Source organism: Salmo salar, chromosome 06 (assembly GCF_965601325.2).
Source record: "Salmo salar chromosome 06, fSalSal1, whole genome shotgun sequence".
Lineage (NCBI taxonomy): Eukaryota > Metazoa > Chordata > Actinopteri > Salmoniformes > Salmonidae > Salmo > Salmo salar.
In genome coordinates, this window is record NC_138296.1 from 86628300 (window position 1) to 86651795 (window position 23496).

General features: G+C 42.7%; 1 protein-coding gene across 7 annotated transcripts in view; it reads left to right on the forward strand.

Moving 5' to 3' along the window:
• Positions 1 to 23496, forward strand: part of LOC106608213 (gephyrin) — a 187630-nt gene that overhangs the window by 121783 nt on the left and 42351 nt on the right. For 5 of the 7 annotated variants that reach the window (XM_045721083.2, XM_082977042.1, XM_082977043.1 and 2 more), the window contains exons 9-10: positions 15474 to 15515; positions 21950 to 22024. The exons of the other annotated variants lie outside the window; for them this stretch is intronic. In XM_045721083.2, coding sequence (XP_045577039.1) covers positions 15474 to 15515; positions 21950 to 22024 — 117 coding nt within the window. The remainder of the gene's footprint in view (positions 1 to 15473; positions 15516 to 21949; positions 22025 to 23496) is intronic. 7 annotated transcript variants of the gene reach the window in all.

Below are 23496 nucleotides of genomic sequence, written 5' to 3' on the forward strand. Positions count from 1 at the left end.
GACGTCAGCAACCTTCCATCCCTGCTCTGGATCGAGCGGGGCTTCTCCATCAATCGGAAGCCTGCACCATCCTGTAAAGCGTGGGAGTGTGGGCATATTTCCTCATCCTTCTCGCCAGCCGTGATTTTGGGCAGCTCCATGTTAACCTGTTAGGGCTAGGGGGCAGTATTGACACGGCTGGATAAAAAACGTACCCGATTTAATCTGGTTACTACTCCTGCCCAGTAACTAGAATATGCATATAATTATTGGCTTTGGATAGAAAACACCCTAAAGTTTCTAAAACTGTTTGAATGGTGTCTGTGAGTATAACAGAACTCAAATGGCAGGCCAAAACCTGAGAAGATTCCATGCAGGAAGTGGCCTGTCTGACAAGGTGTGTTTTATCTTGGCTCTTTTTATTGAAGACTGAGGATCTTTGCGATAACGTGACACTTCCTACGGCTCCCATAGGCTCTCAGAGCCCGGGAAAAAGCTGAAGGATATCGAGGCAGGCTCTGGCTGAAACACTTTATCGCGTTTGGCAAGTGGCCGATAAGAGTACTGTGGGCTTAGGCGCGTGCCCGAGTCGACCGAATGCTTTATTTTTTTCCGTCTGTTTACCTAAATGCAGATTCCCGGTCGGAATATTATCGCTTTTTTACGAGAAAAATGGCATAAAAATGGATTTTAAACAGCGGTTGACATGCTTCGAAGTACGGTAATGGAATATTTAGAATTTTTTTGTCACGAATTGCGCCATGCTCGTAACCCTTATTTACCCTTTCGGATAGTGTCTTGAACGCATGAACAAAACGCCGCTATTTGGATATAACGATGGATTATTTTGAACCAAACCAACATTTGTTATTGAAGTAGAAGTCCTGGGAGTGCATTCTGACGAAGACAGCAAAGGTAATAAAATTTTTCTTATAGAAAATCTGACTTTGGTGAGTGCTAAACCCTGTGATGCCGGCTATCTACTGAGAATATTGCAAAATGTGCTTTCACCGAAAAGCTATTTTAAAATCGGACATATCGAGTGCATAGAGGAGTTCTGTATCTATAATTCTTAAAATAATTGTTATGCTTTTTGTGAACGTTTATCGTGAGTAATTTAGTAAATTCACCGGTAGTGTTCGGTGGGAATGCTAGTCACATGCTAGTCACATGCTAATGTAAAAAGCTGGTTTTTGATATCAATATGAACTTGATTGAACAAAACATGCATGTATTGTATAACATAATGTCCTAGGGTTGTCATCTGATGAAGATCATCAAAGGTTAGTGCTACATTTAGCTGTGGTTTGGGTTTATGTGACATTATATGCTAGCTTGAAAAATGGGTGTCTGATTATTTCTGGCTGGGTACTCTGCTGACATAATCTAATGTTTTGCTTTCGTTGTAAAGCCTTTTTGAAATCGGACAGTGTGGTTAGATTAACGAGAGACTTGTCTTTATGGTGTAAAATAGTCATATGTTTGAAAAATTGAAGTTTTAGCATTTTTGAGGAATTTGAATAACGCGTTACGTAGGTGGGATGATTTGGTGCCACCTAGCCCAGAGAGGTTAAACAATGCATTTGATGGTACAGTGGTAGCAATTCAAGGTTATAACATTTACAGAAAATACAGAAATGCCAGTGGTGGAGGTGTTGCTGTTTATATTCAGAACCACATTCCTGTAAAAATTTGAGAGGATCTCATGTTAAATACTGTTGAAGTAATATGGCTACAGGTTCATCTGCCTCATCTAAAGCCCATTCTGGTGGGAAGCTGCTATAGACCACCAAGTGCTAACAGTCAGTATCTGGATAACGTGTATGAAATTCTTGATAATGTATGTGATATCAACAGAGAAGTATATTTTCTGGGTGATTTAAATATTGACTGGCATTCATCAAGCTGCCCACTCAAGAAGAAAAAGCTTCAAAGTGTAACCAGTGCATGCAACCTGGTTCAGGTTATTGGTCAACCCACCAGGGTAGTTACAAGCAGCACAGGAATTAAACATCATCAACATGTATTGATCACATGTGGTGGCTAATTTCTGCATTACCAAATGAGGAGAGTTACAAACACACCAGTCTGAGTTAAACTACATATTTAATAATTCAGATACTTTTGCAAAAGTACTTTGACCTTCAATAATGCACTCTCTACACAACAATACAAAGAGCTTTTTATACCAAAGAATCCACCCCTTCAACGTACATTGACGAACCACAAATCTTAGGAACAGTTCACAAAGGTTAAGTTTTGTATGAAAAGATATCTATAAAACACAGCAGACAGCAACTGCTATCTCAACAGTGTTTATTATATAGACCGGTATTTGGTCTCCCTAGAACCGTCCCTCCCTGGTACGCTATAGAACATAACTATTAGCTCATGTGCTCTGGAATTCTATTTAGGCGTTCTTATCAAAATACACCATAAATCTCCTCTGTCAGTGCTATCTCATAGAGGCACATCCTCAGTAAAACACCTCTTGTTCCCACTCCTGGACAAGCTCACTGAGGGGAGTGACTTGCGCACAGACATTGTGGAGACGATTAATTGGTTCCCCATTAATCACGCCATCCCTTCACATGGTTTAAGAATAGGTAAAGACACATTCTGTAATGGAAATTATATGATTAAAGGTTTGACTAAATTATTTCACTCAGAAACCATATAACCTGTTGAAATGTATTCGAAATTCTAAGGCTATAATAATGGGTTAAAAACTATATTCCAATACTGTGTGTGAGTAAGACACTGTTACTATTTCAAAATGATCAGGGCATAGTTGATAAGACGACCTTGTGAGAGGAACAGGAACAGGGCCTCCCTAAGTTAGGGAGGGGAACAACTGCCCGAAAACGGCTAGACTGGCAAAAGATAAGGAGACAGGTGTTCTGGGTACTGTGGAAAAATACAGCCGCCTAAAGCGGGGTGGAGTTCTCTACTGATGTAAGTTCGTGTGTGTGTGTGTGTGTGTGTGTGTGTGTGTGTGTGTGTGTGTGTGTGTGTGTGTGTGTGTGTGTGTGTGTGTGTGTGTGTGTGTGTGTGTGTGTGTGTGTGTGTGTGTGTGTGTGTGTGTGTGTGTGTGTGTGTGTGTGTGTGTGGTAATATAAAAGGCTTTGTACATTGTAAAGATTTCAGAGCTCTCATAAATAAACGTTTTGACCCTTGTAGGCTGGCTATCCGTCTGCTTCATTCAACCAGAATCTTACACCCTCTGGAGGGGCAGACTGAGTAGTTTAATTGAAGTTCGGTTTAAGAACATTGATAACTTAATTCTCGTAACACATTCACATATGAAGACAATGTTTCATTCTAAAACATCTTAATTATCTATCTTACCCAACTAATTCTGATTCATCCGCCACACACATCTTTGCTAATGTTGCAGAAATGTGCTTGAAAGCAGTATCCAGATCCATCGGATGTAGTGATCACAATATAGTAGCCATATCTAGGAAAACCAAAGTTCCAAAGGCTGGGCCTAATATAGTGTATTAAAGGCCATACAATAAGTTTTGTAGTGATTCCTATGTTGTTGATGTAAATAATATCTGTTGGTCCATGGTGTGTAATTTTTTTACATTTTAGTCATTTAGCAGACGCTCTTATCCAGAGCGACTTACAGTAGTGAATGCATACATTTCATACATTTTTTTTTTATTTCTTTTTTTTCGTACTGGTCCCCCGTGGGAATCGAACCCACAACCCTGGCATTGCAAACACCACACGGGAGCAAACAGACGTTGCACTTGACATATTTATGAAATTGCTTATCCCAGTTACTAATAAGCATGCACCCATTCAGAAAATGACTGTAAAAACTGTTAAATCCCTGTGGATTGATGTGGAATTGAAAAATGGTATGGTTGAGAGGGATGAGGCAAATAAGTCTGGCTGCACAACCTATTGGCAAACGTTCTGCAAATTGAGAAATCATGTGACTAAACTGAATAAAAAGATGAAAAACATACTATGAAACATAGACAAATGACAAAGAATGATAGTAAAAAGCTTTGGAGCACCTTCAATGAAATTTGGGGAAAAAAGGCAAACTCAGCTCCATCATTCATTGAATCAGATGGCTCATTCATTACATAACCGACTGATATTGCCAACTACTTTAATGATTTTTTTCATTGGCAAGATTAGCAAACATAGGCATGACATGCCAGCAACAAACGCTGACACTACACATCCAAGTATAACTGACCAAATTATGAAAGACAAGAATTGTAATTTTGAGTTCCGTGAAGTGAGTGTGGTAAAGGTGCAAAATGTATTGTTGTCTATCAACAATGACAAACCACCGGGGTCTGACAACTTGGATGGAAAATTACTGAGGATAATAGCAGACGATATTGCCACTCCTATTTACCATATTTTGACTTGAAGCCTACTAGAAAGTGTGTGTCCTCAGGCTTTAAAAATATATATATTTCACCTTTATTTACCCAGGTAGGCCAGTTGAGAACAAGTTCTCATTTACAACTGCGACATGACCAAGATAAAGCAAAGCAGTGCAACACAAACAACACAGAGTTACACATGGGATAAACAAACACAATAACATAATAGAAAAATCTATATACAGTGTGTGCAAATGTAGTAAGATTAGGGGGGTAAGGCAATAAATAGGCCATAGAGGCGAAATAATTACAATTTAGCATTAGCACTGGAGTGATAGATGTGCAGAAGATGAATGTGCAAGTAGAGATACTGGGGTGCAAAGGAGCAAAAAATAAATAACAATATGGGGATGAGGTATTTGGGTGGGCTATTTACAGATGGGCTGTGTACAGGTGCGATGATCGGTAAGCTGCTGCTTAAAGTTAGTGAGGGAGATATAAGTCTCCAGCTTCAGTGATTTTTGCAATTCGTTCCAGTCTTTGGCAGCAGAGAACTGGAAGGAAAGGTGACCAAAGGAGGAGTTGGCTTTGGGGATGACTAGTGAAATATACCTGCGGGAGCGCATGCCACGGGTTTGTGCTGCTATGGTGACCAGTGAGCTGAGATAAGGCGGGGCTTTACCTAGCAAAGACTTATAGATGACCTGGAGCCAGTGGGTTTGGGGACGAATATGAAGCGAGGGCCAGCTGACAAGAGCATACAGGTCACAGTGTTTGGTAGTATATGGGGCTTTGGTGACTAAATAGATGGCACTGTGATAGACTACATCCAATTTGCTGAGGAGAGTTTTGGAGGCTATTTTATAAATGATATCGCCGAAGTCAAGGATCGGTAGGATAGTCAGTTTTATGAGGGTATGTTTGGCAGAATGAGTGAAGGATGCTTTGTTGCGAAATAGGAAGCCGATTCTAGATTTAATTTTGGATTGGAGATACTTAATGTGAGTCTGGAAGGAGAGTTTCCAGTCTACCCAGACACCTAAGTATGTGTAGTTGTCCACATATTGTAAGTCAGAACCTTGGAGGGAAGCAAAAGTAATTTCGCTACCGAAGAATAGCAAAGCCCCCTTTACTGGCTCAAATAGCCGACCAATCAGCCTGTTTGGCAAACCTTAGTAAAGTTTTTGAAAAAATGGTGTTTGACCAGATACAATGCTATTTTACAGTAAACAAATTGACAACAGACTTTCAGCACTCTTAAAGGGAAGGACATTCAACAAGCACAGCACTTACACAAATGACTGATGATTGGCTGAGAGAAATTGACGATAAAAAGATTGGGGTGGCTGTTTTGTTAGACTTCAGTGTGGCTTTTGACATTATTGATCATAGTCTGCTGCTGGAAAAACTGATGTGTTATGGCTTTACACCCCCTGCTATATTGTGGATTAAGAGTTACAGTTGAAGTCAGAAGTTTACATACACTTAGGTTGGAGTCATTAAAACTCGTTTTTCAACAACTCCACAAATTTATTGATAACAAACTATAGTTTTGGCAAGTCGGTTAGGACATCTACTTTGTGCATGACACAAGTAATTTTTCCAACAATTGTTTACAACAATTGTTGACTGTGCCTTTAAACAGCTTGGAAAATTCCAGAAAATTATGTAATGGCTTTATAAGCTTCTGATAGGCTAATTGACATCATTTGAGTCAATTGGGGATGTACCTGTGGATGTATTTCAAGGCCTACCTTCAAACTCAGTGCCTCTTTTCAAACTTAGTGCCTCTTTGCTTGACATCATGGGAAAATCAAAAGAAATCAGCCAAGACCTCCTAAAAAATATTGTAGACCTCCAGAAGTCTGGTTCATCATTGGGAGTAATTTCCAAATGCCTGAAGGTACCACGTACCATCTGTACAAACAATAGTACGCAAGTATAATCACCATGGGACCATGCAGCCGTCATACCGCTCAGGAAGGAGACGTGTTCTGTCTCCTAGAGATGAACATACTTTGGTGTGAAAAGTGCAAATCAATCCCAGAACAACAGCAAAGGACCTTGTGAAGATGCTGGAGGAAAAAGGTACAAAAGTATCTATATCCACAGTAAAACGAGTCTTATATCGACATAACCTAAAAGGCCTCTCAGCAAGGAAGATGCCACTGCTCCAAAACCTCCATAGAAAAGCCAGACTACTCTTTGCAACTGCACATGGGGACAAAGATCGTACTTTTTGGAGAAATGTCCTCTAGGCTGATGAACGAAAAATAGAACTGTTTGGCCATAATGACCATCGTTATGTTTGGAGGAAAAAGGGGGAGGCTTGCAAACCGAAGAACACCAACCCAACCGTGAAGCTTGGGGGTGGCAACGTCATGTTGTGGGGGTGCTTTGCTGCAGGAGGGACTGGTGCACTTCACAAACTAGACAGCATCACAATGAAGGAAAATTATGTGGATATATTGAAGCAATATCTCAAGACATCAGTCAGGAAGTTAAAGCTTGGTTGCAAATGAGTCTTCCAAATGGACAATGACCCCAAGCATACTTCCAAAGTTGTGGCAAAATGGCTTAAGGACAACAAAGTCAAATTATTGGAGTGGCCATCACAAAGCCCTGACCTCAATCCTATAGAAAAATTGTGGGCAAAACTGAAAAAGTGTGTGCGAGCAAGGAGGCCTACAAACCTGACTCAGTTACACCAGCTCTGTAAGGGGGAATGGGCCAAAATTCACCCAACGTATTGTGGGAAGCTTGTGGAAGGCTACCCAAAACGTTTGACCCAAGTTGAACAATTTAAAGGCAATGCTACCAAATACTATTTGAGTGTATGTAAACTTCTGACCCACTGGGAATGTGATGAAATAAAAGCTTAAATAAATAATTCTCTACTATTATTCTAACATTTCACATTCTTAAAATAAAGTGGTGATCCAACTGATCTAAAACAGGGAATTTTTACTACGATTAAATGTCAGGAATTGTGAAAAACTGATTTTAAATGTATTTGGCTTAGGTGTATGTAAACTTCCGACTTCAACTGTATATGTCTAACAGAACACAGAGGGTGTTCTTTAATGGAAGCTTCTCCAACATTATCCATGTAGAATCAGGATTTCCCCAGGGCAGCTGTCTAGGCCCCTTACTTTTTCAATCTTTACTAACAACATGTCACTGGCTTTGAGTAAAGTCAGTGTGTCTATGAATGTGTATGACTCAACACTGTACACTTCAGCTACTACGGCAACTGAAATGACTGCAACGCTTAACAAAGAGCTGCAATTCGTTTCAGAATGAGTGGCAAGGAATACATTAGTCCTAAATATTTCAAAAACTAAAAGCATTGTATTTGGGACAAATCATTCACTAAACCCAAAACCTCAACTAAATCTTGTAATTGTAACAACTGTCGTAGAGAGGGGACCAAAGCGCAGCATATTGAGTGCTCATGATGAAATGTATTTTAACACAGAACACTAAAGAAAATAACAAAAGCAAAAACGATCAGCTCACAGTTCTGTCAGGTACATAGACTAAACAGAATACAACTACCCACAAACACAGGTGGAAAAAAACCCTACTTAAGTATGATCTCCAATTAGAGACAACGAGGACCAGCTGCCTCTAATTGGAGATCATCCCAAAAAACAAACATAGAAATAGAAAACTAGAACTAAACATAGATATAGAAAAACACAAAACACCCCCTGTCACGCCCTGACCTACTCTACCATAGAAAATAACATCTTACTATGGTCAGGACATGACAGTAATTAATAATGTGGAAATTGAGCAAGTTGAGGTGACTAAACTGCTTGGAATAACCCTGGATTGTAACTGTCATGGTCAAAACATTTTGATGCAACAGTAGCTAAGATGGAGAGAAGTCTGTCTATAATAAAGCGATGCTCTACCTTCTTAACAGCACTACCAACAAGGCAGGTCCTACAGGCTCTAGTTTTGTCGCATCTGGACTACTGTTCAGTTGTGTGGTCAGGTGCCACAAAGAGGGAATTAGGAAAATTGCAATTGGCTCAGAGGAGGGCAGCACGGCTGGACCTTGGATGTACACAGAGAGCAAACATTAATCATATGCATGTCAATTTCTCCTGACTCAAAGTAGAGGAGAGATTGACTTCATCACTACTTGTATTTGTGAGTGGTATTGACATGTTGAAAGCACCGAGCTGTCTGTTTGAACTACAGGCACACAGCTCAGACACCCATGCATACCCCACAAGACATGCCACAAGAGGTCTCTTCACAGTCCCCAAGTCCAGAACAGACTATGGGAGGCGCACAGTACTACATAGAGTCATGACTACATGGAACTCTATTCCACATCAGGTAACTGATGCAAGCAGTAGAATCAGATTTAGATAAAAATACACCTTATGGAACAGAGGGGACTGTGAAGTAACACAAACATAGGCACAGACACATGCATACATACACATGATAACATACACACTATACACACATGTACACATGGATTTTGCAATGTAGATATGTGGTAGTGGGGTATGGGCCTGAGGGCACACACTTTGTGTGTTGGGAGTTCTGTAATGAATGTATTGTAATGTTTTTAAAATGGTATTAACTGCCTTCATTTCTGCCTTGGCAGCAGCTAATGGGGATCCATAATAAATACAAATACAAATGTATACCATTGGAGCCAAGGCTTATTCAAGACGTCTTTCCTCCTCCTCCTTCATATGTAAAGTGAATCACTCTGAGAAGACTGTTATAAACAAATCACCGCCTTGAGCCCTTGACCTCTATCTTTTAAAAAAACACACACACTTATACATTCTGTATACAGACACACTTATACATTCTGTATGCACACACACTGTTAACACACTTGCACAACACTGTATACACACGCATATACACACACAGGCACATTGTCCAATGTGATCTTTACAGTGTTGTTGGGAGGACATCATTAGCATCACTCGGACTCAAACACTGCTACATTCTTATTTATAAGGCCATTTTAGGAAAACTGCTTCTCTTCTAGATAGAAATGGAAACACATTCAAGCACAGATCTCAATCTTGTTTTATGCTAACAGTCCCAAAAATGAGAGTCTAGCATGGAAAAAGGTCCTTCCGTTACTCAGCCCCCTGGTGTTTGGAATTCCCTCCAAGCCAACCTACAACCCCAGGACCTGGTGTCCCTGGAGGGACCTGGTGTCCCTGGAGGGACCTGGCCTGGTGTCCCTGGAGGAGGTCAAAGGACAACTAGATCAACAGGTTGTTGAGACATGTAGCTCTTTCTAGTTGTCAACCCATGTCACGAGTTTGTGTTGCCTTATGTAAGGAAGCATATTGTTTTACTTCACACACACCACACAATATATATATATATATATATATATATATATATATATATATATATCACACACACACACACACACACACACACACACACACACACACACACACACACACACACACACACACACACACTTTGTTTGTTTGCTGTTGTATTTGTACGGTTGCCAGTGTCTTCTGTCTGTGTTGTCTGTTTTGCCTTACGTTGTTGTTGTTTTTGTCATCCCAGCTCCCGTCCCCACAGGAGCCTTTTTGCCTCTTGCCAGGCCGTCATTGTAAATAAGAATTTGTTCTTATTGGTTAAATAAAGGTTAAATAAAAATATGCTGTATTCACACGCAAACACACACATCCATACACATCACACACACATCCACACACATCCATACAAATCACACACACATCCATCCACATCACACACACATCCATTCACATCACACACACATCCATACACATCACACACACATCCATACACATCACACACACATCCATACACATCACACACATCCATACACATCCACACACATCCATCCACATCACACACACATCCACACACACATCCACACACATCCATACACATCACACACACATCCACACACATCAGCCATAGTATGCTAGATCAGCGTCCTTCCTAGTATGTAACACACTGTACTGGGTGTTGATACATAGCCTTGAACAGCACTTCACTGTACTGGGTGTTGATACGTAGACTTGAACAGCACTTCACTGTACTGGGTGTTGATACATAGACTTGAACAGCACTTCACTGTACTGGGTGTTGATACATAGCCTTGAACAGCACTTCACTGTACTGGGTGTTGATACATAGACTTGAACAGCACTTCACTGTACTGGGTGTTGATACGTAGCCTTGAACAGCACTTCACTGTACTGGGTGTTGATACATAGACTTGAACAGCACTTCACTGTACTGGGTGTTGATACGTAGCCTTGAACAGCACTTCACTGTACTGGGTGTTGCTACGTAGCCTTGAACAGCACTTCACTGTACTGGGTGTTGATACGTAGCCTTGAACAGCACTTCACTGTACTGGGTGTTGATACGTAGCCTTGAACAGCACTTCACTGTACTGGGTGTTGATACGTAGCCTTGAACAGCACTTCACTGTACTGGTTGTTGATACGTAGACTTGAACAACACTTCACTGTACTGGGTGTTGATACATAGACTTGAACAACACTTCACTGTACTGGGTGTTGATACGTAGCCTTGAACAACACTTCACTGTACTGGGTGTTGATACGTAGACTTGAACAGCACTTCACTGTACTGGGTGTTGATACGTAGCCTTGAACAGCACTTCACTGTACTGGGTGTTGATACGTAGACTTGAACAACACTTCACTCTACTGCGGTCGTTGCTACGTAGCCTTGAACAGCACTTCACTCTACTGCGGTCGTTGCTACGTAGCCTTGAACAGCACTTCACTCTGTTGTGGTCGTTGCTATGTAGCCTTGAACAGCACTTCACTCTATTGTGGTCGTTGCTATGTAGCCTTGAACAGCACTTCACTCTACTCTGGTCGTTGCTATGTAGCCTTGAACAGCACTTCACTCTACTGTGTTTGTTGCTATGTAGCCTTGAACAGCGATACACTGTCCGTACAGTAGTGTCTGTAGGATAGATCTCTGTCTATGTTGTGGGTGTAGTCCAGTGATTGCGGTCGTTGCTACAGTGGCTGTGTAAAGTGGATAAGTCTGTTCAGTATTATATCTGTCTGCATATGCCGGTGATCCTTTCTAGCTCAGTTACTCAGCAGAAGCTCAAACAGGATTTACCCATGACGTGCTCCGTAGAGAAATGGTCTTCCAAATCTGAGGCTATGCTATAGGACTGCTTTGCTAGCACTGACTGGAATATGTTCCGGGATTCCGCTGACAGTGTCGATGAGCTAACCACCTCCGTCACCTGCTTCATTAGGAAATGCATCGCCGACGTTGTCCCCAACAGTGAAGGTTCACTGCTTCCCCAATCAAAAGCCCTGGATTAACACTGAGGTTGGTGCTAGGGCTACAGTCCATTACCGGTTAGACCCAGCCGTGATCTGCCCAATGATGCCTCTCTACCAGACCAATTCAATGCATTTTATGCACGCTTTGACAATAACAACACCAGGCCGTGCATAAGGGCACCCGCCGACCCAGAAGACTGGGTGATCTCGCTCTCCGAAGCCGACGTGAGTAAGGTTTTGAATCAGGTCAACGCTCGCATGGCCGCGGGGTGTTCTCAGAGCACGCGCAGAACAGCTTGCAGGCATATTTACAGTTATTTTTATTCTTTCCTTGTCCCAGTCTGTAATCCCCACGTCTCAAGCTGACCACCGTCATTCCTATTCACAAGAACTCTGAGGCTACCTGCCACAATGACTACTGCCCTGTAGAACTTACATCTGTAATCATGAACTGCTTAGAAAGTCTGGTTATGGCACACATCAACTCCATCATCCCAGACACCCTAGACCAGTGGTCACCAACCAGTCAATCTTCAAGGCATTCCTAGTCGATCACCAAACATTTCTGTAGAAAAGCCAATGATCAAAGCTTGCTCTCCTTTTATTTATTTTTTGCTGTTGGCGGTAGATGCAGTTAATTCAGAAGCCCTGCGCACCGGGTAAACAAAGTGTTCATATTTTGAACCATTTCATTTGTCTGAATAGACAAACTCCGCCTACCCAGTGGACCGGGAGAACTCTAGCTAAATCGAGTTTGCTTACTGTGCTGGCCAATCGGATAGCTCAAATCACTGTGCCTACGAGCTTTCACGACCCCGGCCACAGTAAAGTTTGATACTAGCCTACCTAATATTTCATTATTTTTAAAACCATGACTACAGAGAGACTGTCCAAGACTACAGCAAAGAGCTGCTGTTTTATAGAGTGAGTTCATGTTTAAGTTTTATTTGGCACTGTCAACACTGTTTTTATTCAAATCTATTACAAAACATAAAAGGCGATTCTCCCTACTTCCGCTCGCGCTGCAGCTGCAATGAATGGGTAGCTATGTGTATGGATAGCCCTGCATTTTTATTATTATAAGCGTTGTATCTATGTAACTTTCTCTGGTCATAGGTGCAACATGAATTTGTGCATGAGGCAGATGCAGTGCGACTCGAGTTTCACCATCAGGTGGAAGACTGTGTCCCCTCTCTCTGGTCAGTCTCACCGGAGGAAAGGAAGGAGAGAGCAGGGACCATCAGAAACAAACTCACTGCTGCTGTCTCCCACCCTCCACTGAGAATAATGCCATGTTGAAAACAACTGGGAACTCGTAAATCTCTGACTTCCGACTTCAGTCCATTCAAGACAACTGGGAACTCTGAAGAAATTTGATCCAACTGGGCAAAAATAGTTTTGAACGGTCATCCAACTCGGAATTCCAACTCGGAAACTCTGGCATCTTTCTAGAACTCCGTCTTTCCGACCTGAAGATCACTGACGTCATGATTTGACCTCGTAATTTTTTTTGTTCCCAGTTGTCTTGAAAGCAACATGAAAGTCAGATGCAGGTACCATCAGTTCTGTAAATTAAACATTTAATTCCTATGAAGTGTTTGTTTGGCACGGAGTCCCAGCGGTCTGTTTGGCACGGAGTCCCAGCGGTCTGTTTGGCTCGGAGTCCCAGCCGTCTGTTTGGCTCGGAGTCCCAGCAGTCTGTTTGGCACGGAGTCCCAGCCGTCTGTTTGGCACGGAGTCCCAGCCGTCTGTTTGGCTCGGAGTCCCAGCCATCTGTTTGGCTCGGAGTCCCAGCCGTCTGTTTGGCACGGAGTCCCAGCGGTCTGTTTGGCACAGAGTCCCAGCGGTCTGTTTGGCACGGAGTCCCAGACGTCTGTTTGGCTCGGAGTCCCAGCCGTCTGTTTGGCTCGGAGTCCCAGCCGTCTGTTTGGCTCGGAGTCCCAGCGGTCTGTTTGGCTCGGAGTCCCAGCGGTCTGTTTGGCTCGGAGTCCCAGCAGTCTGTTTGGCTCGGAGTCCCAGCCGTCTGTTTGGCTCGGAGTCCCAGCCGTCTGTTTGGCTCGGAGTCCCAGCCGTCTGTTTGGCTCGGAGTCCCAGCCGTCTGTTTGGCACGGAGTCCCAGCCGTCTGTTTGCCTCGGACTCCCAGCAGAGTGCCAAGTCTAGGTCCAAAAGTTAACTTAACAGCTTATACCCCCAAGCCATAAGACTACTGAACAATTTGTCAAATTGCCACCCAGACTATCTACATTGACTCCATTGACCCAGACTGCTGATTCCCACTGGTTATTATCTATTACCTTTGCATAGTCACTTTACCCCTACCTACATGTATATATTACCCCTACCTACATTGACCCTGTATATAGATTCGTTATTGTTATTTTATTGTTGCTCTTTTATTTTTGACTTTAGTTTATTTAGTAAATCTTTTTTCATAACGCTTATTTTTTTAAACTGCATTGTTGGTTAAGGGCTTGTAATTTAGCATTTCACGGTAAGGTCTACACCTGTTGTATTCGGAGCATGTGACAAATAACATTTGATTTGAATTTTGATGTATTTTATTTGAAGTCACCATCACATAGTTCCACTCCCATTGCTTATACTACAGAGTATATAAGGATAGAATGGTCTGAGGCCTACAGGTTACTATCATCTACAGATCAAACAGGGTTAGAATGGTCTGAGGCCTACAGGTTACTATCATCTACAGATCAAACAGGGTTAGAATGGTCTGAGGCCTACAGGCTACTATCATCTACAGATCAAACAGGGTTAGAATGGTCTGAGGCCTACAGGTTACTATCATCTACAGATCAAACAGGGTTAGAATGGTCTGAGGCCTACAGGTTACTATCATCTACAGATCAAACAGGGTTAGAATGGTCTGAGGCCTACAGGTTACTATCATCTACAGATCAAACAGGGTTAGAATGGTCTGAGGCCTACAGGTTACTATCATCTACAGATCAAACAGGGTTAGAATGGTCTGAGGCCTACAGGTTACTATCATCTACAGATCAAACAGGGTTAGAATGGTCTGAGGCCTACAAGTTACTATCATCTACAGATCAAACAGGGTTAGAATGGTCTGAGGCCTACAGGTTACTATCATCTACAGATCAAACAGGGTTAGAATGGTCTGAGGCCTACAGGTTACTATCATCTACAGATCAAACAGGGTTAGAATGGTCTGAGGCCTACAGGTTACTATCATCTACAGATCAAACAGGGTTAGAATGGTCTGAGGCCTACAGGTTACTATCATCTACAGATCAAACAGGGGTTAGACAGTTATGGGGGTGTTAATATGATAGTTTGTGTTATGTTTTCTATGTACAGCATCTTTCCCATGGTTAGTAAAGGTTTTGATGCTTTGCTTTGGGTAATTCGCTTACACACACACACACACACACACGTCATAATGCCCTTGACCCTCGGCTTCGCTGGCTTACCTGGGACAGACACACTGATGCTGCGTTCATATGTTACTCAGAACTAGGAAACTCGTAAATGTCTAACAGGGAAACGGGGTACAACAACGCTATCTGAGTAACACTTGGAAGGCCATTTCGTATTGTTTTGGACTTCAGAAGCTCCAAGTCTTGATGCGATTTTTGTTTGTTTCTGATCATTCTGATAGTACATGAACACAGCATGAGACACAGAGCGGTGGGCCTCCTGACGGACAGGGGTGTACTGTCTGTCTCACAGTCCATCTGTCTGGCTTCTGGCTATGTTAACCCTGTTCTCTTCTCCCCTCCTCCTCCTCCTCCTCTTCCTCCTCCTTCTCCTCCTCCTCCTTCTGTCTCGTGGCACCAGGCGCGGCTCCCCTCCTGTTCATCCACCCTAAGCATTGCTGAGGTACTCCTGCATGACTTCTAATGCATCGCCATGGCCACCGTCGTCATGGCATTATCATGGCTTCAGTGACCACAGCACCCCTCCTCCTCGTTCACCTGGCATGCTTGCTCACCCCCCCCCCCCCCCCCCACACACACACACACACAGAACCACTTATGGTCAACACCGCACCATCCGATCCACACACACTTACTGCCATGTGACATGTGACTCAACGACATTTCAAATACGGTGTTAGAGTTGAAACATCATGGTAGTCAGATGTTGATTGTACCCACAGTGCATTGCTCCACCCGTCAGCTGGTTCTGAGCTTGGCTTGGTCCACTATCTCTAACAGGCACCTCTCCTGTGGTTGACACTCAAGTAGTATTGATTTAACTGTTACGTAATGAGATTTACGATTGGGATGGATTATGGTATCCGTCTCCAATAGATGGGCAGTGGAAGGACACGTCCACCCTGTCAGTAGAGTTCCTCTTAGTAACTATTTAGAAAAGCCAGGGAAACGCTGGACACTAAGGGGTAAGAGTGGGGTAAGTTGAGCCAAAACGGTAAGTTGAGCCACCCCCTTCCGTTAATGACTTGTTGCAAATCCAATCAGTTTTCCACATTGAGTCAACATCATCACATTTAATTTTTTTGTTGAAATGACGCGTAAACAATGTTGATTCAACCAAGCACTGGAGAGAAAATAGACCCTTTTTCCACCAGTACACCAGCACACACACAGCCAATATCACTGTCCTTCACTCACTAACACTAACTCACTCACTAACACTAAGTCATTCACTAACACTAACTCACTCACTAACACTAACTCACTCACTAACACTAACTCACTCACTAACACTAACTCATTCACTAACACTAACTCACTAACACTAACTCACTCACTAACACTAACTCACTCACTAACACTCACTCACTAACACTAACTCACTCACTAACACTAACTCACTCACTAACACTAACTCACTCACTAACACTAACTCACTCACTAACACACTAACACTAACTCACTCACTAACACTAACTCACTAACACTAACTCACTCACTAACACTCACTCACTAGCACTAACTCACTCACTAGCACTAACTAACTCACTAACACTAACTCACTAACACTAACTCACTAACACTAACTCACTAACACGAACTCACTCACTAACACTAACTCACTAACACTAACTCACTAACACTAACTCACTAACTAACACTAACACTCACTCACTAACACTCACTCACTAACACTCACTCACTAACACTAACTCACTAACACTAACTCACTCACAAACACTAACTCACTAAACACTAACTAACTCACTAACACTAACTCACTCACTAACACTAACTCACTAACACTAACTAACACTAACTCACTCACTAACACTAACTCACTCACTAACACTAACTCACTAACACTAACTCACTCACTAACACTAACTCACTCACTAACACTAACTCACTCACTAACACTAACTCACTCACTAACACTCACTCACTCACTAACACTCACTCACTAACACTCACTCACTAACACTCACTAACACTAACACTAACTCACTAACACTAACTCACTCACTAACACTAACTCACTAACACTCACTCACAAACACTAACTCACTAACACTAACTCACTAACACTAACTCACTAACACTAACTCACTAACACTAACTAACACTAACTCACTAACACTAACTCACTCACTAACACTAACTAACACTAACTCACTCCACACTAACTCACTCACTAACACTAACTCACTCACTAACACTCACTCACTAACACTAACTCACTCACTAACACTCACTCACTAACACTAACTCACTAACACTAACTAACACTAACTCACTCACACTAACTCACTCACTACACTCACTCACTCACTCACTAACACTCACTCACACTAACTCACTCACAAACACTAACTCACTCACAAACACTAACTCACTCACTAACAAACACTAACTCACTAACAAACACTAACTCATTCACTAACAAACACTAACTCACTAACACTCACTCACTAACACTCACTCACTAACACTAACTCACTCACTAACAAACACTAACTCACTCACTAACAAACACTAACTCACTAACACTCACTCACTAACACTAACTCACTAACACTAACTCACTCAATAGCACTAACTCACTAACACTAACTCACTAACACTAACTCACTAATACTAACTCACTCACTAATACTAACTCACTCACTAACACTAACTCACTAACACTAACTCACTAACACTAACTAACTCACTAACACTAACTCACTCACTAACACTAACTCACTCACTAATACTAACTCACTCACTAACACTAACTCACTAACACTAACTCACTAACACTAACTCACTAACACTAACTAACTCACTAACACTAACTAACTCACTAACACTAACTCACTCACTAACACTCACTCACTAACACTAACTCACTCAGAAACACTAACTCACTAACACTAACTAACACTAACTCACTAACACTAACTCACTAACACTAACTCACTAACTCACTCACAAACACTAACTCACTCACTAACAAACACTAACTCACTAACAAACACTAACTCACTCACTAACAAACACTAACTCACTCACTAACACTCACTCACTACACTAACTCACTCACACACACTCACTCACTAACACTCACCTCACTAACACTAACACTCACTCACTACACTAACTCACTCACTAGCTACTAACTACACTAACACTAACTCACTAACACTCACTACACACTAACTCACTAACACTAACTAACACTAACTAACACTAACTCACTCACTAACACTAACTCACTCACTAACACTAACTCACTCACTAACACTCACTCACCTAACACTCACTCCCTAACACTCACTCACTAACACTCACTCACTAACACTCACTAACACTAACACTAACTCACTAACACTAACTCACTCACAAACACTAACTCACTAACACTAACTCACTAACACTAACTCACTAACACTAACTCAATAACACTAACTAACACTAACTCACTAACACTAACTCACTCACTAACACTAACTAACACTAACTCACTCACACTAACTCACTCACTAACACTAACTCACTCACTAACACTCACTCACTAACACTAACTCACTCACTAACACTCACTAACACTAACTCACTAACACTAACTCACTAACACTAACTAACACTAACTCACTCACACTAACTCACTCACTAACACTCACTCACTCACTAACACTCACTCACTCACACTAACTCACTCACAAACACTAACTCACTCACAAACACTAACTCACTCACTAACAAACACTAACTCACTAACAAACACTAACTCATTCACTAACAAACACTAACTCACTAACACTCACTCACTAACACTCACTCACTAACACTAACTCACTCACTAACCAACACTAACTCACTCACTAACAAACACTAACTCACTAACACTCACTCACTAACACTAACTCACTAACACTAACTCACTCAATAGCACTAACTCACTAACACTAACTCACTAACACTAACTCACTAATACTAACACTAACTCACTAACACTAACTCACTCACTAACACTAACTCACTAACACTAACTCACTAACACTAACTAACTCACTAACACTAACTCACTCACTAACACTAACTCACTCACTAACACTAACTCACTCACTAACACTAACTCACTAACACTAACTAACTCACTAACACTAACTCACTCACTAACACTAACTCACTCACTAACACTAACTCACTCACTAATACTAACTCACTCACTAACACTAACTCACTAACACTAACTCACTAACACTAACTAACTCACTAACACTAACTAACTCACTAACACTAACTCACTCACTAACACTCACTCACTAACACTAACTCACTCAGAAACACTAACTCACTAACACTAACTCACTAACACTAACTCACTAACTCACTCACAAACACTAACTCACTCACTAACAAACACTAACTCACTAACAAACACTAACTCACTCACTAACAAACACTAACTCACTCACTAACACTCACTCACTAACACTAACTCACTCACTAACACTAACTCACTCACTAACACTAACTCACTAACACTAACTCACTAACACTAACTCACTAACACTAACTAACACTAACTCACTCACACTAACTCACTCACTAACACTCACTCACTCACTAACACTCACTCACTCACACTAACTCACTCACAAACACTAACTCACTCACAACACTAACTCACTCACAAACACTAACTCACTCACTAACAAACACTAACTCACTAACAAACACTAACTCATTCACTAACAAACACTAACTCACTAACACTCACTCACTAACACTCACTCACTAACACTAACTCACTCACTAACAAACACTAACTCACTCACTAACAAACACTAACTCACTAACACTCACTCACTAACACTAACTCACTAACACTAACTCACTCAATAGCACTAACTCACTAACACTAACTCACTAACACTAACTCACTAATACTAACTCACTCACTAACACTAACTCACTAACACTAACTCACTAACACTAACTCACTAACACTAACTCACTAACACTAACTAACTCACTAACACTAACTAACTCACTAACACTAACTCACTCACTAATACTAACTCACTCACTAACACTAACTCACTAACACTAACTCACTAACACTAACTAACTCACTAACACTAACTAACTCACTAACACTAACTCACTCAGAAACACTCACTCACTAACACTAACTCACTCAGAAACACTAACTCACTAACACTAACTAACACTAACTCACTAACACTAACTCACTAACACTAACTCACTAATACTAACTCACTAACTCACTCACAAACACTAACTCACTCACTAACAAACACTAACTCACTAACAAACACTAACTCACTCACTAACAAACACTAACTCACTCACTAACACTCACTCACTAACACTCACTCACTCACTAACACTCACTCACTCACTAACACTCACTCACTCACTAACACTAACTCACTCACTAACACTAACTCCCTCACTAGCACTAACTCACTCACTAGCACTAACTCACTCACTAGCACTAACTAACACTAACTCACTAACACTAACTCACTCACTAACACTAACTCATTCACTAACACTAACTCACTCACTAACACTAACTCACTCACTAACACTAACTCTCTCTCCTTCACTCACTAACTCTCTCTCCTTCACTCCCTAACACTAAGTATCTCTCCTTCACTCACTAAAACTAAGTCTCTCACTAACACTGTCTCTCTCCTCCACTCATTAACACTCACTCGCCTCCACTCACTAACACTAAGTATATCTCCTTCACTCACTAAAACTAAGTCTCTCACTAACACTGTCTCTCTCCTCCACTCACTAACACTGTCTCTCTCCTCCACTCACTAACACTGCCTCTCTCCTCCACTCACTAACACTGCCTCTCTCCTCCACTCACTAACACTGTCTCTCTCCTCCACTCACTAACACTGTCTCTCTCCTCCACTCACTAACACTGTCTCTCTCCTCCACTCACTAACACTGCCTCTCTCCTCCACTCACTAACACTGTCTCTCTCCTCCACTCACAAACACTGTCTCTCTCCTCCACTCACTAGCACTGTCTCTCTCCTCCACTCACTAACACTAACTCACTCACTAACACTAAGTCGCTCACTAACAATAAGTCGCTCGCTAACACTGTCTCTCTCCTCCACTCACTAACACTGCCTCTCTCCTCCACTCACTAACACTGCCTCTCGCCTCCACTCACTAACACTAACTCACTGTCAGACCCATGCAAAATGTGCTCTAGTTTGGAGTGAAAACTCTTGAGAAGTTGCCATCACATTATTTGGTTGTTATTTCATCCATTTTTGGTTCTGTATTGTCGTAGTAGTGCTTGTTTTGCAGTCAGTGGACTTTTTTCTGCAAAGTATTTTCTTAAAAAAAAAATGGATTGCTCTATGTGTGTCTAGGCAGTAGTCCTGGCTTGGATCTGTGTGTGTGTGTGTGTGTGTGTGTGTGTGTGTGTGTGGTGTGTGTGTGTGTGTGTGTGGTGTGTGTGTGTGTGTGTGTGTGTGTGTGTGTGTGTGTGTGTGTGTGTGTGTGTGTGTGTGGTGTGTCTCTGGGGTAGCTTGAGTGTGTGTGGTTGGGTGGGTTGGTGGGTGGATGGATGGGTGTGTGTGTGTGTTTTTGTTTCACTGGGTTTTGACTGTGTGTGCGCACGTGTGTGCGCGTGTGTGCGCGTGTGTGCATGCGTGTGCGTGTGTGTGTGTGTGTGTGTGGGTGTGTTAGGTCAAAACTATACATATGTTCTAATGTACTGTACCAGGACATTTGCATGCTTTCGTGCCTGTGTGTGTGCGTATGTGGTGCGTGTGTGTGATGCTTGATGGCGTGCGTGAAGGCGAGTGACCTATCCTGTGGCTTTCTCCAGGCCTCACGGAGAGAGTTCAGGGCTCACCTGGATGAGGTCATCACGCTCAAGTCAAGGTACTCTACCTTGGACCAGGTAAACCCCCCTTACCTTCTATCTACCCTCTCCCCCTTAACTTATATCTACCTCCCCCTTACCTTCTATCTACCCCTCTCCCCCTTACCTTCTATCTACCCCCTCCCCCTTACCTTCTATCTACCCCCTCCCCCTTAACCTTATATCTACCCCCCTCCCCCTTACCTTCTATCTACCCCTCTCCCCCTTATCTTCTATCTACCCCTTCCCCCTTACCTTCTATCTACCCTCTCCCCCTTACCTTCTATCTACCCCCTCCCCCTTATCTTCTATCTACCCCTTCCCCCTTACCTTCTATCTACCCCCTCCCCCTTAACTTATATCTACCCCCTCCCCCTTACCTTCTATCTACCCCCCTCCCCCTTACCTTCTATCTACCCCCCTCCCCCTTAACTTATATCTACCCCCCTCCCCCTTACCTTCTATCTACCCCCCTCCCCCTTACCTTCTATCTACCCCCCTCCCCCTTACCTTCTATCTATCCCCCCTCACCTTTACCTTCTATCTATCCCCCCTCCCCTTTACCTTCTATCTACCCCCCCTTACCTTCTATCTACCCCCCCCTTACCTTCTATCTACCCCCCTTACCTTCTATCTACCCCCCTCCCCCTTACCTTCTATCTACCCCCCTTACCTTCTATCTACCCCCCCTTACCTTCTATCTACCCCCCCCTTACCTTCTATCTACCCCCCCTTACCTTCTATCTACCCCCCCCTTACCTTCTATCTACCCCCCTCCCCCTTACCTTCTATCTACCCCCCCTTACCTTCTATCTATCCCCCTTACCTTCTATCTACCTCCCCTTTACCTTCTATCTACCCCCCTCCCCCTTACCTTCTATCTACCCCCCCTCCCCCTTACCTTCTATCTATCCCCCCTCCCCCTTACCTTCTATCTATCCCCCCTCCCCCTTACCTTCTATCTATCCCCCTCCCCCTTACCTTCTATCTACCCCCCTCCCCCTTACCTTCTATCTACCCCCCCTCCCCCTTACCTTCTATCTACCCCCCTCCCCCTTACCTTCTATCTACCCCCCCTCACCCTTACCTTCTATCTACCCCCCCTCACCCTTACCTTCTATCTACCCCCCTCACCCTTACCTTCTATCTACCCCCCTCCCCCTTACCTTCTATCTACCCCCCTCACCCTTACCTTCTATCTACCCCCCTCCCCCTTACCTTCTATCTACCCCCCCTCACCCTTACCTTCTATCTATCCCCCCTCCCCCTTACCTTCTATCTATCCCCCCTCACCCTTACCTTCTATCTATCCCCCCTCCCCCTTACCTTCTATCTACCCCCCCTCACCCTTACCTTCTATCTATCCCCCCTCCCCCTTACCTTCTATCTATCCCCCCTCACCCTTACCTTCTATCTACCCCCCTCCCCCTTACCTTCTATCTACCCCCCCTCACCCTTACCTTCTATCTACCCCCCTCACCCTTACCTTCTATCTACCCCCCTCCCCCTTA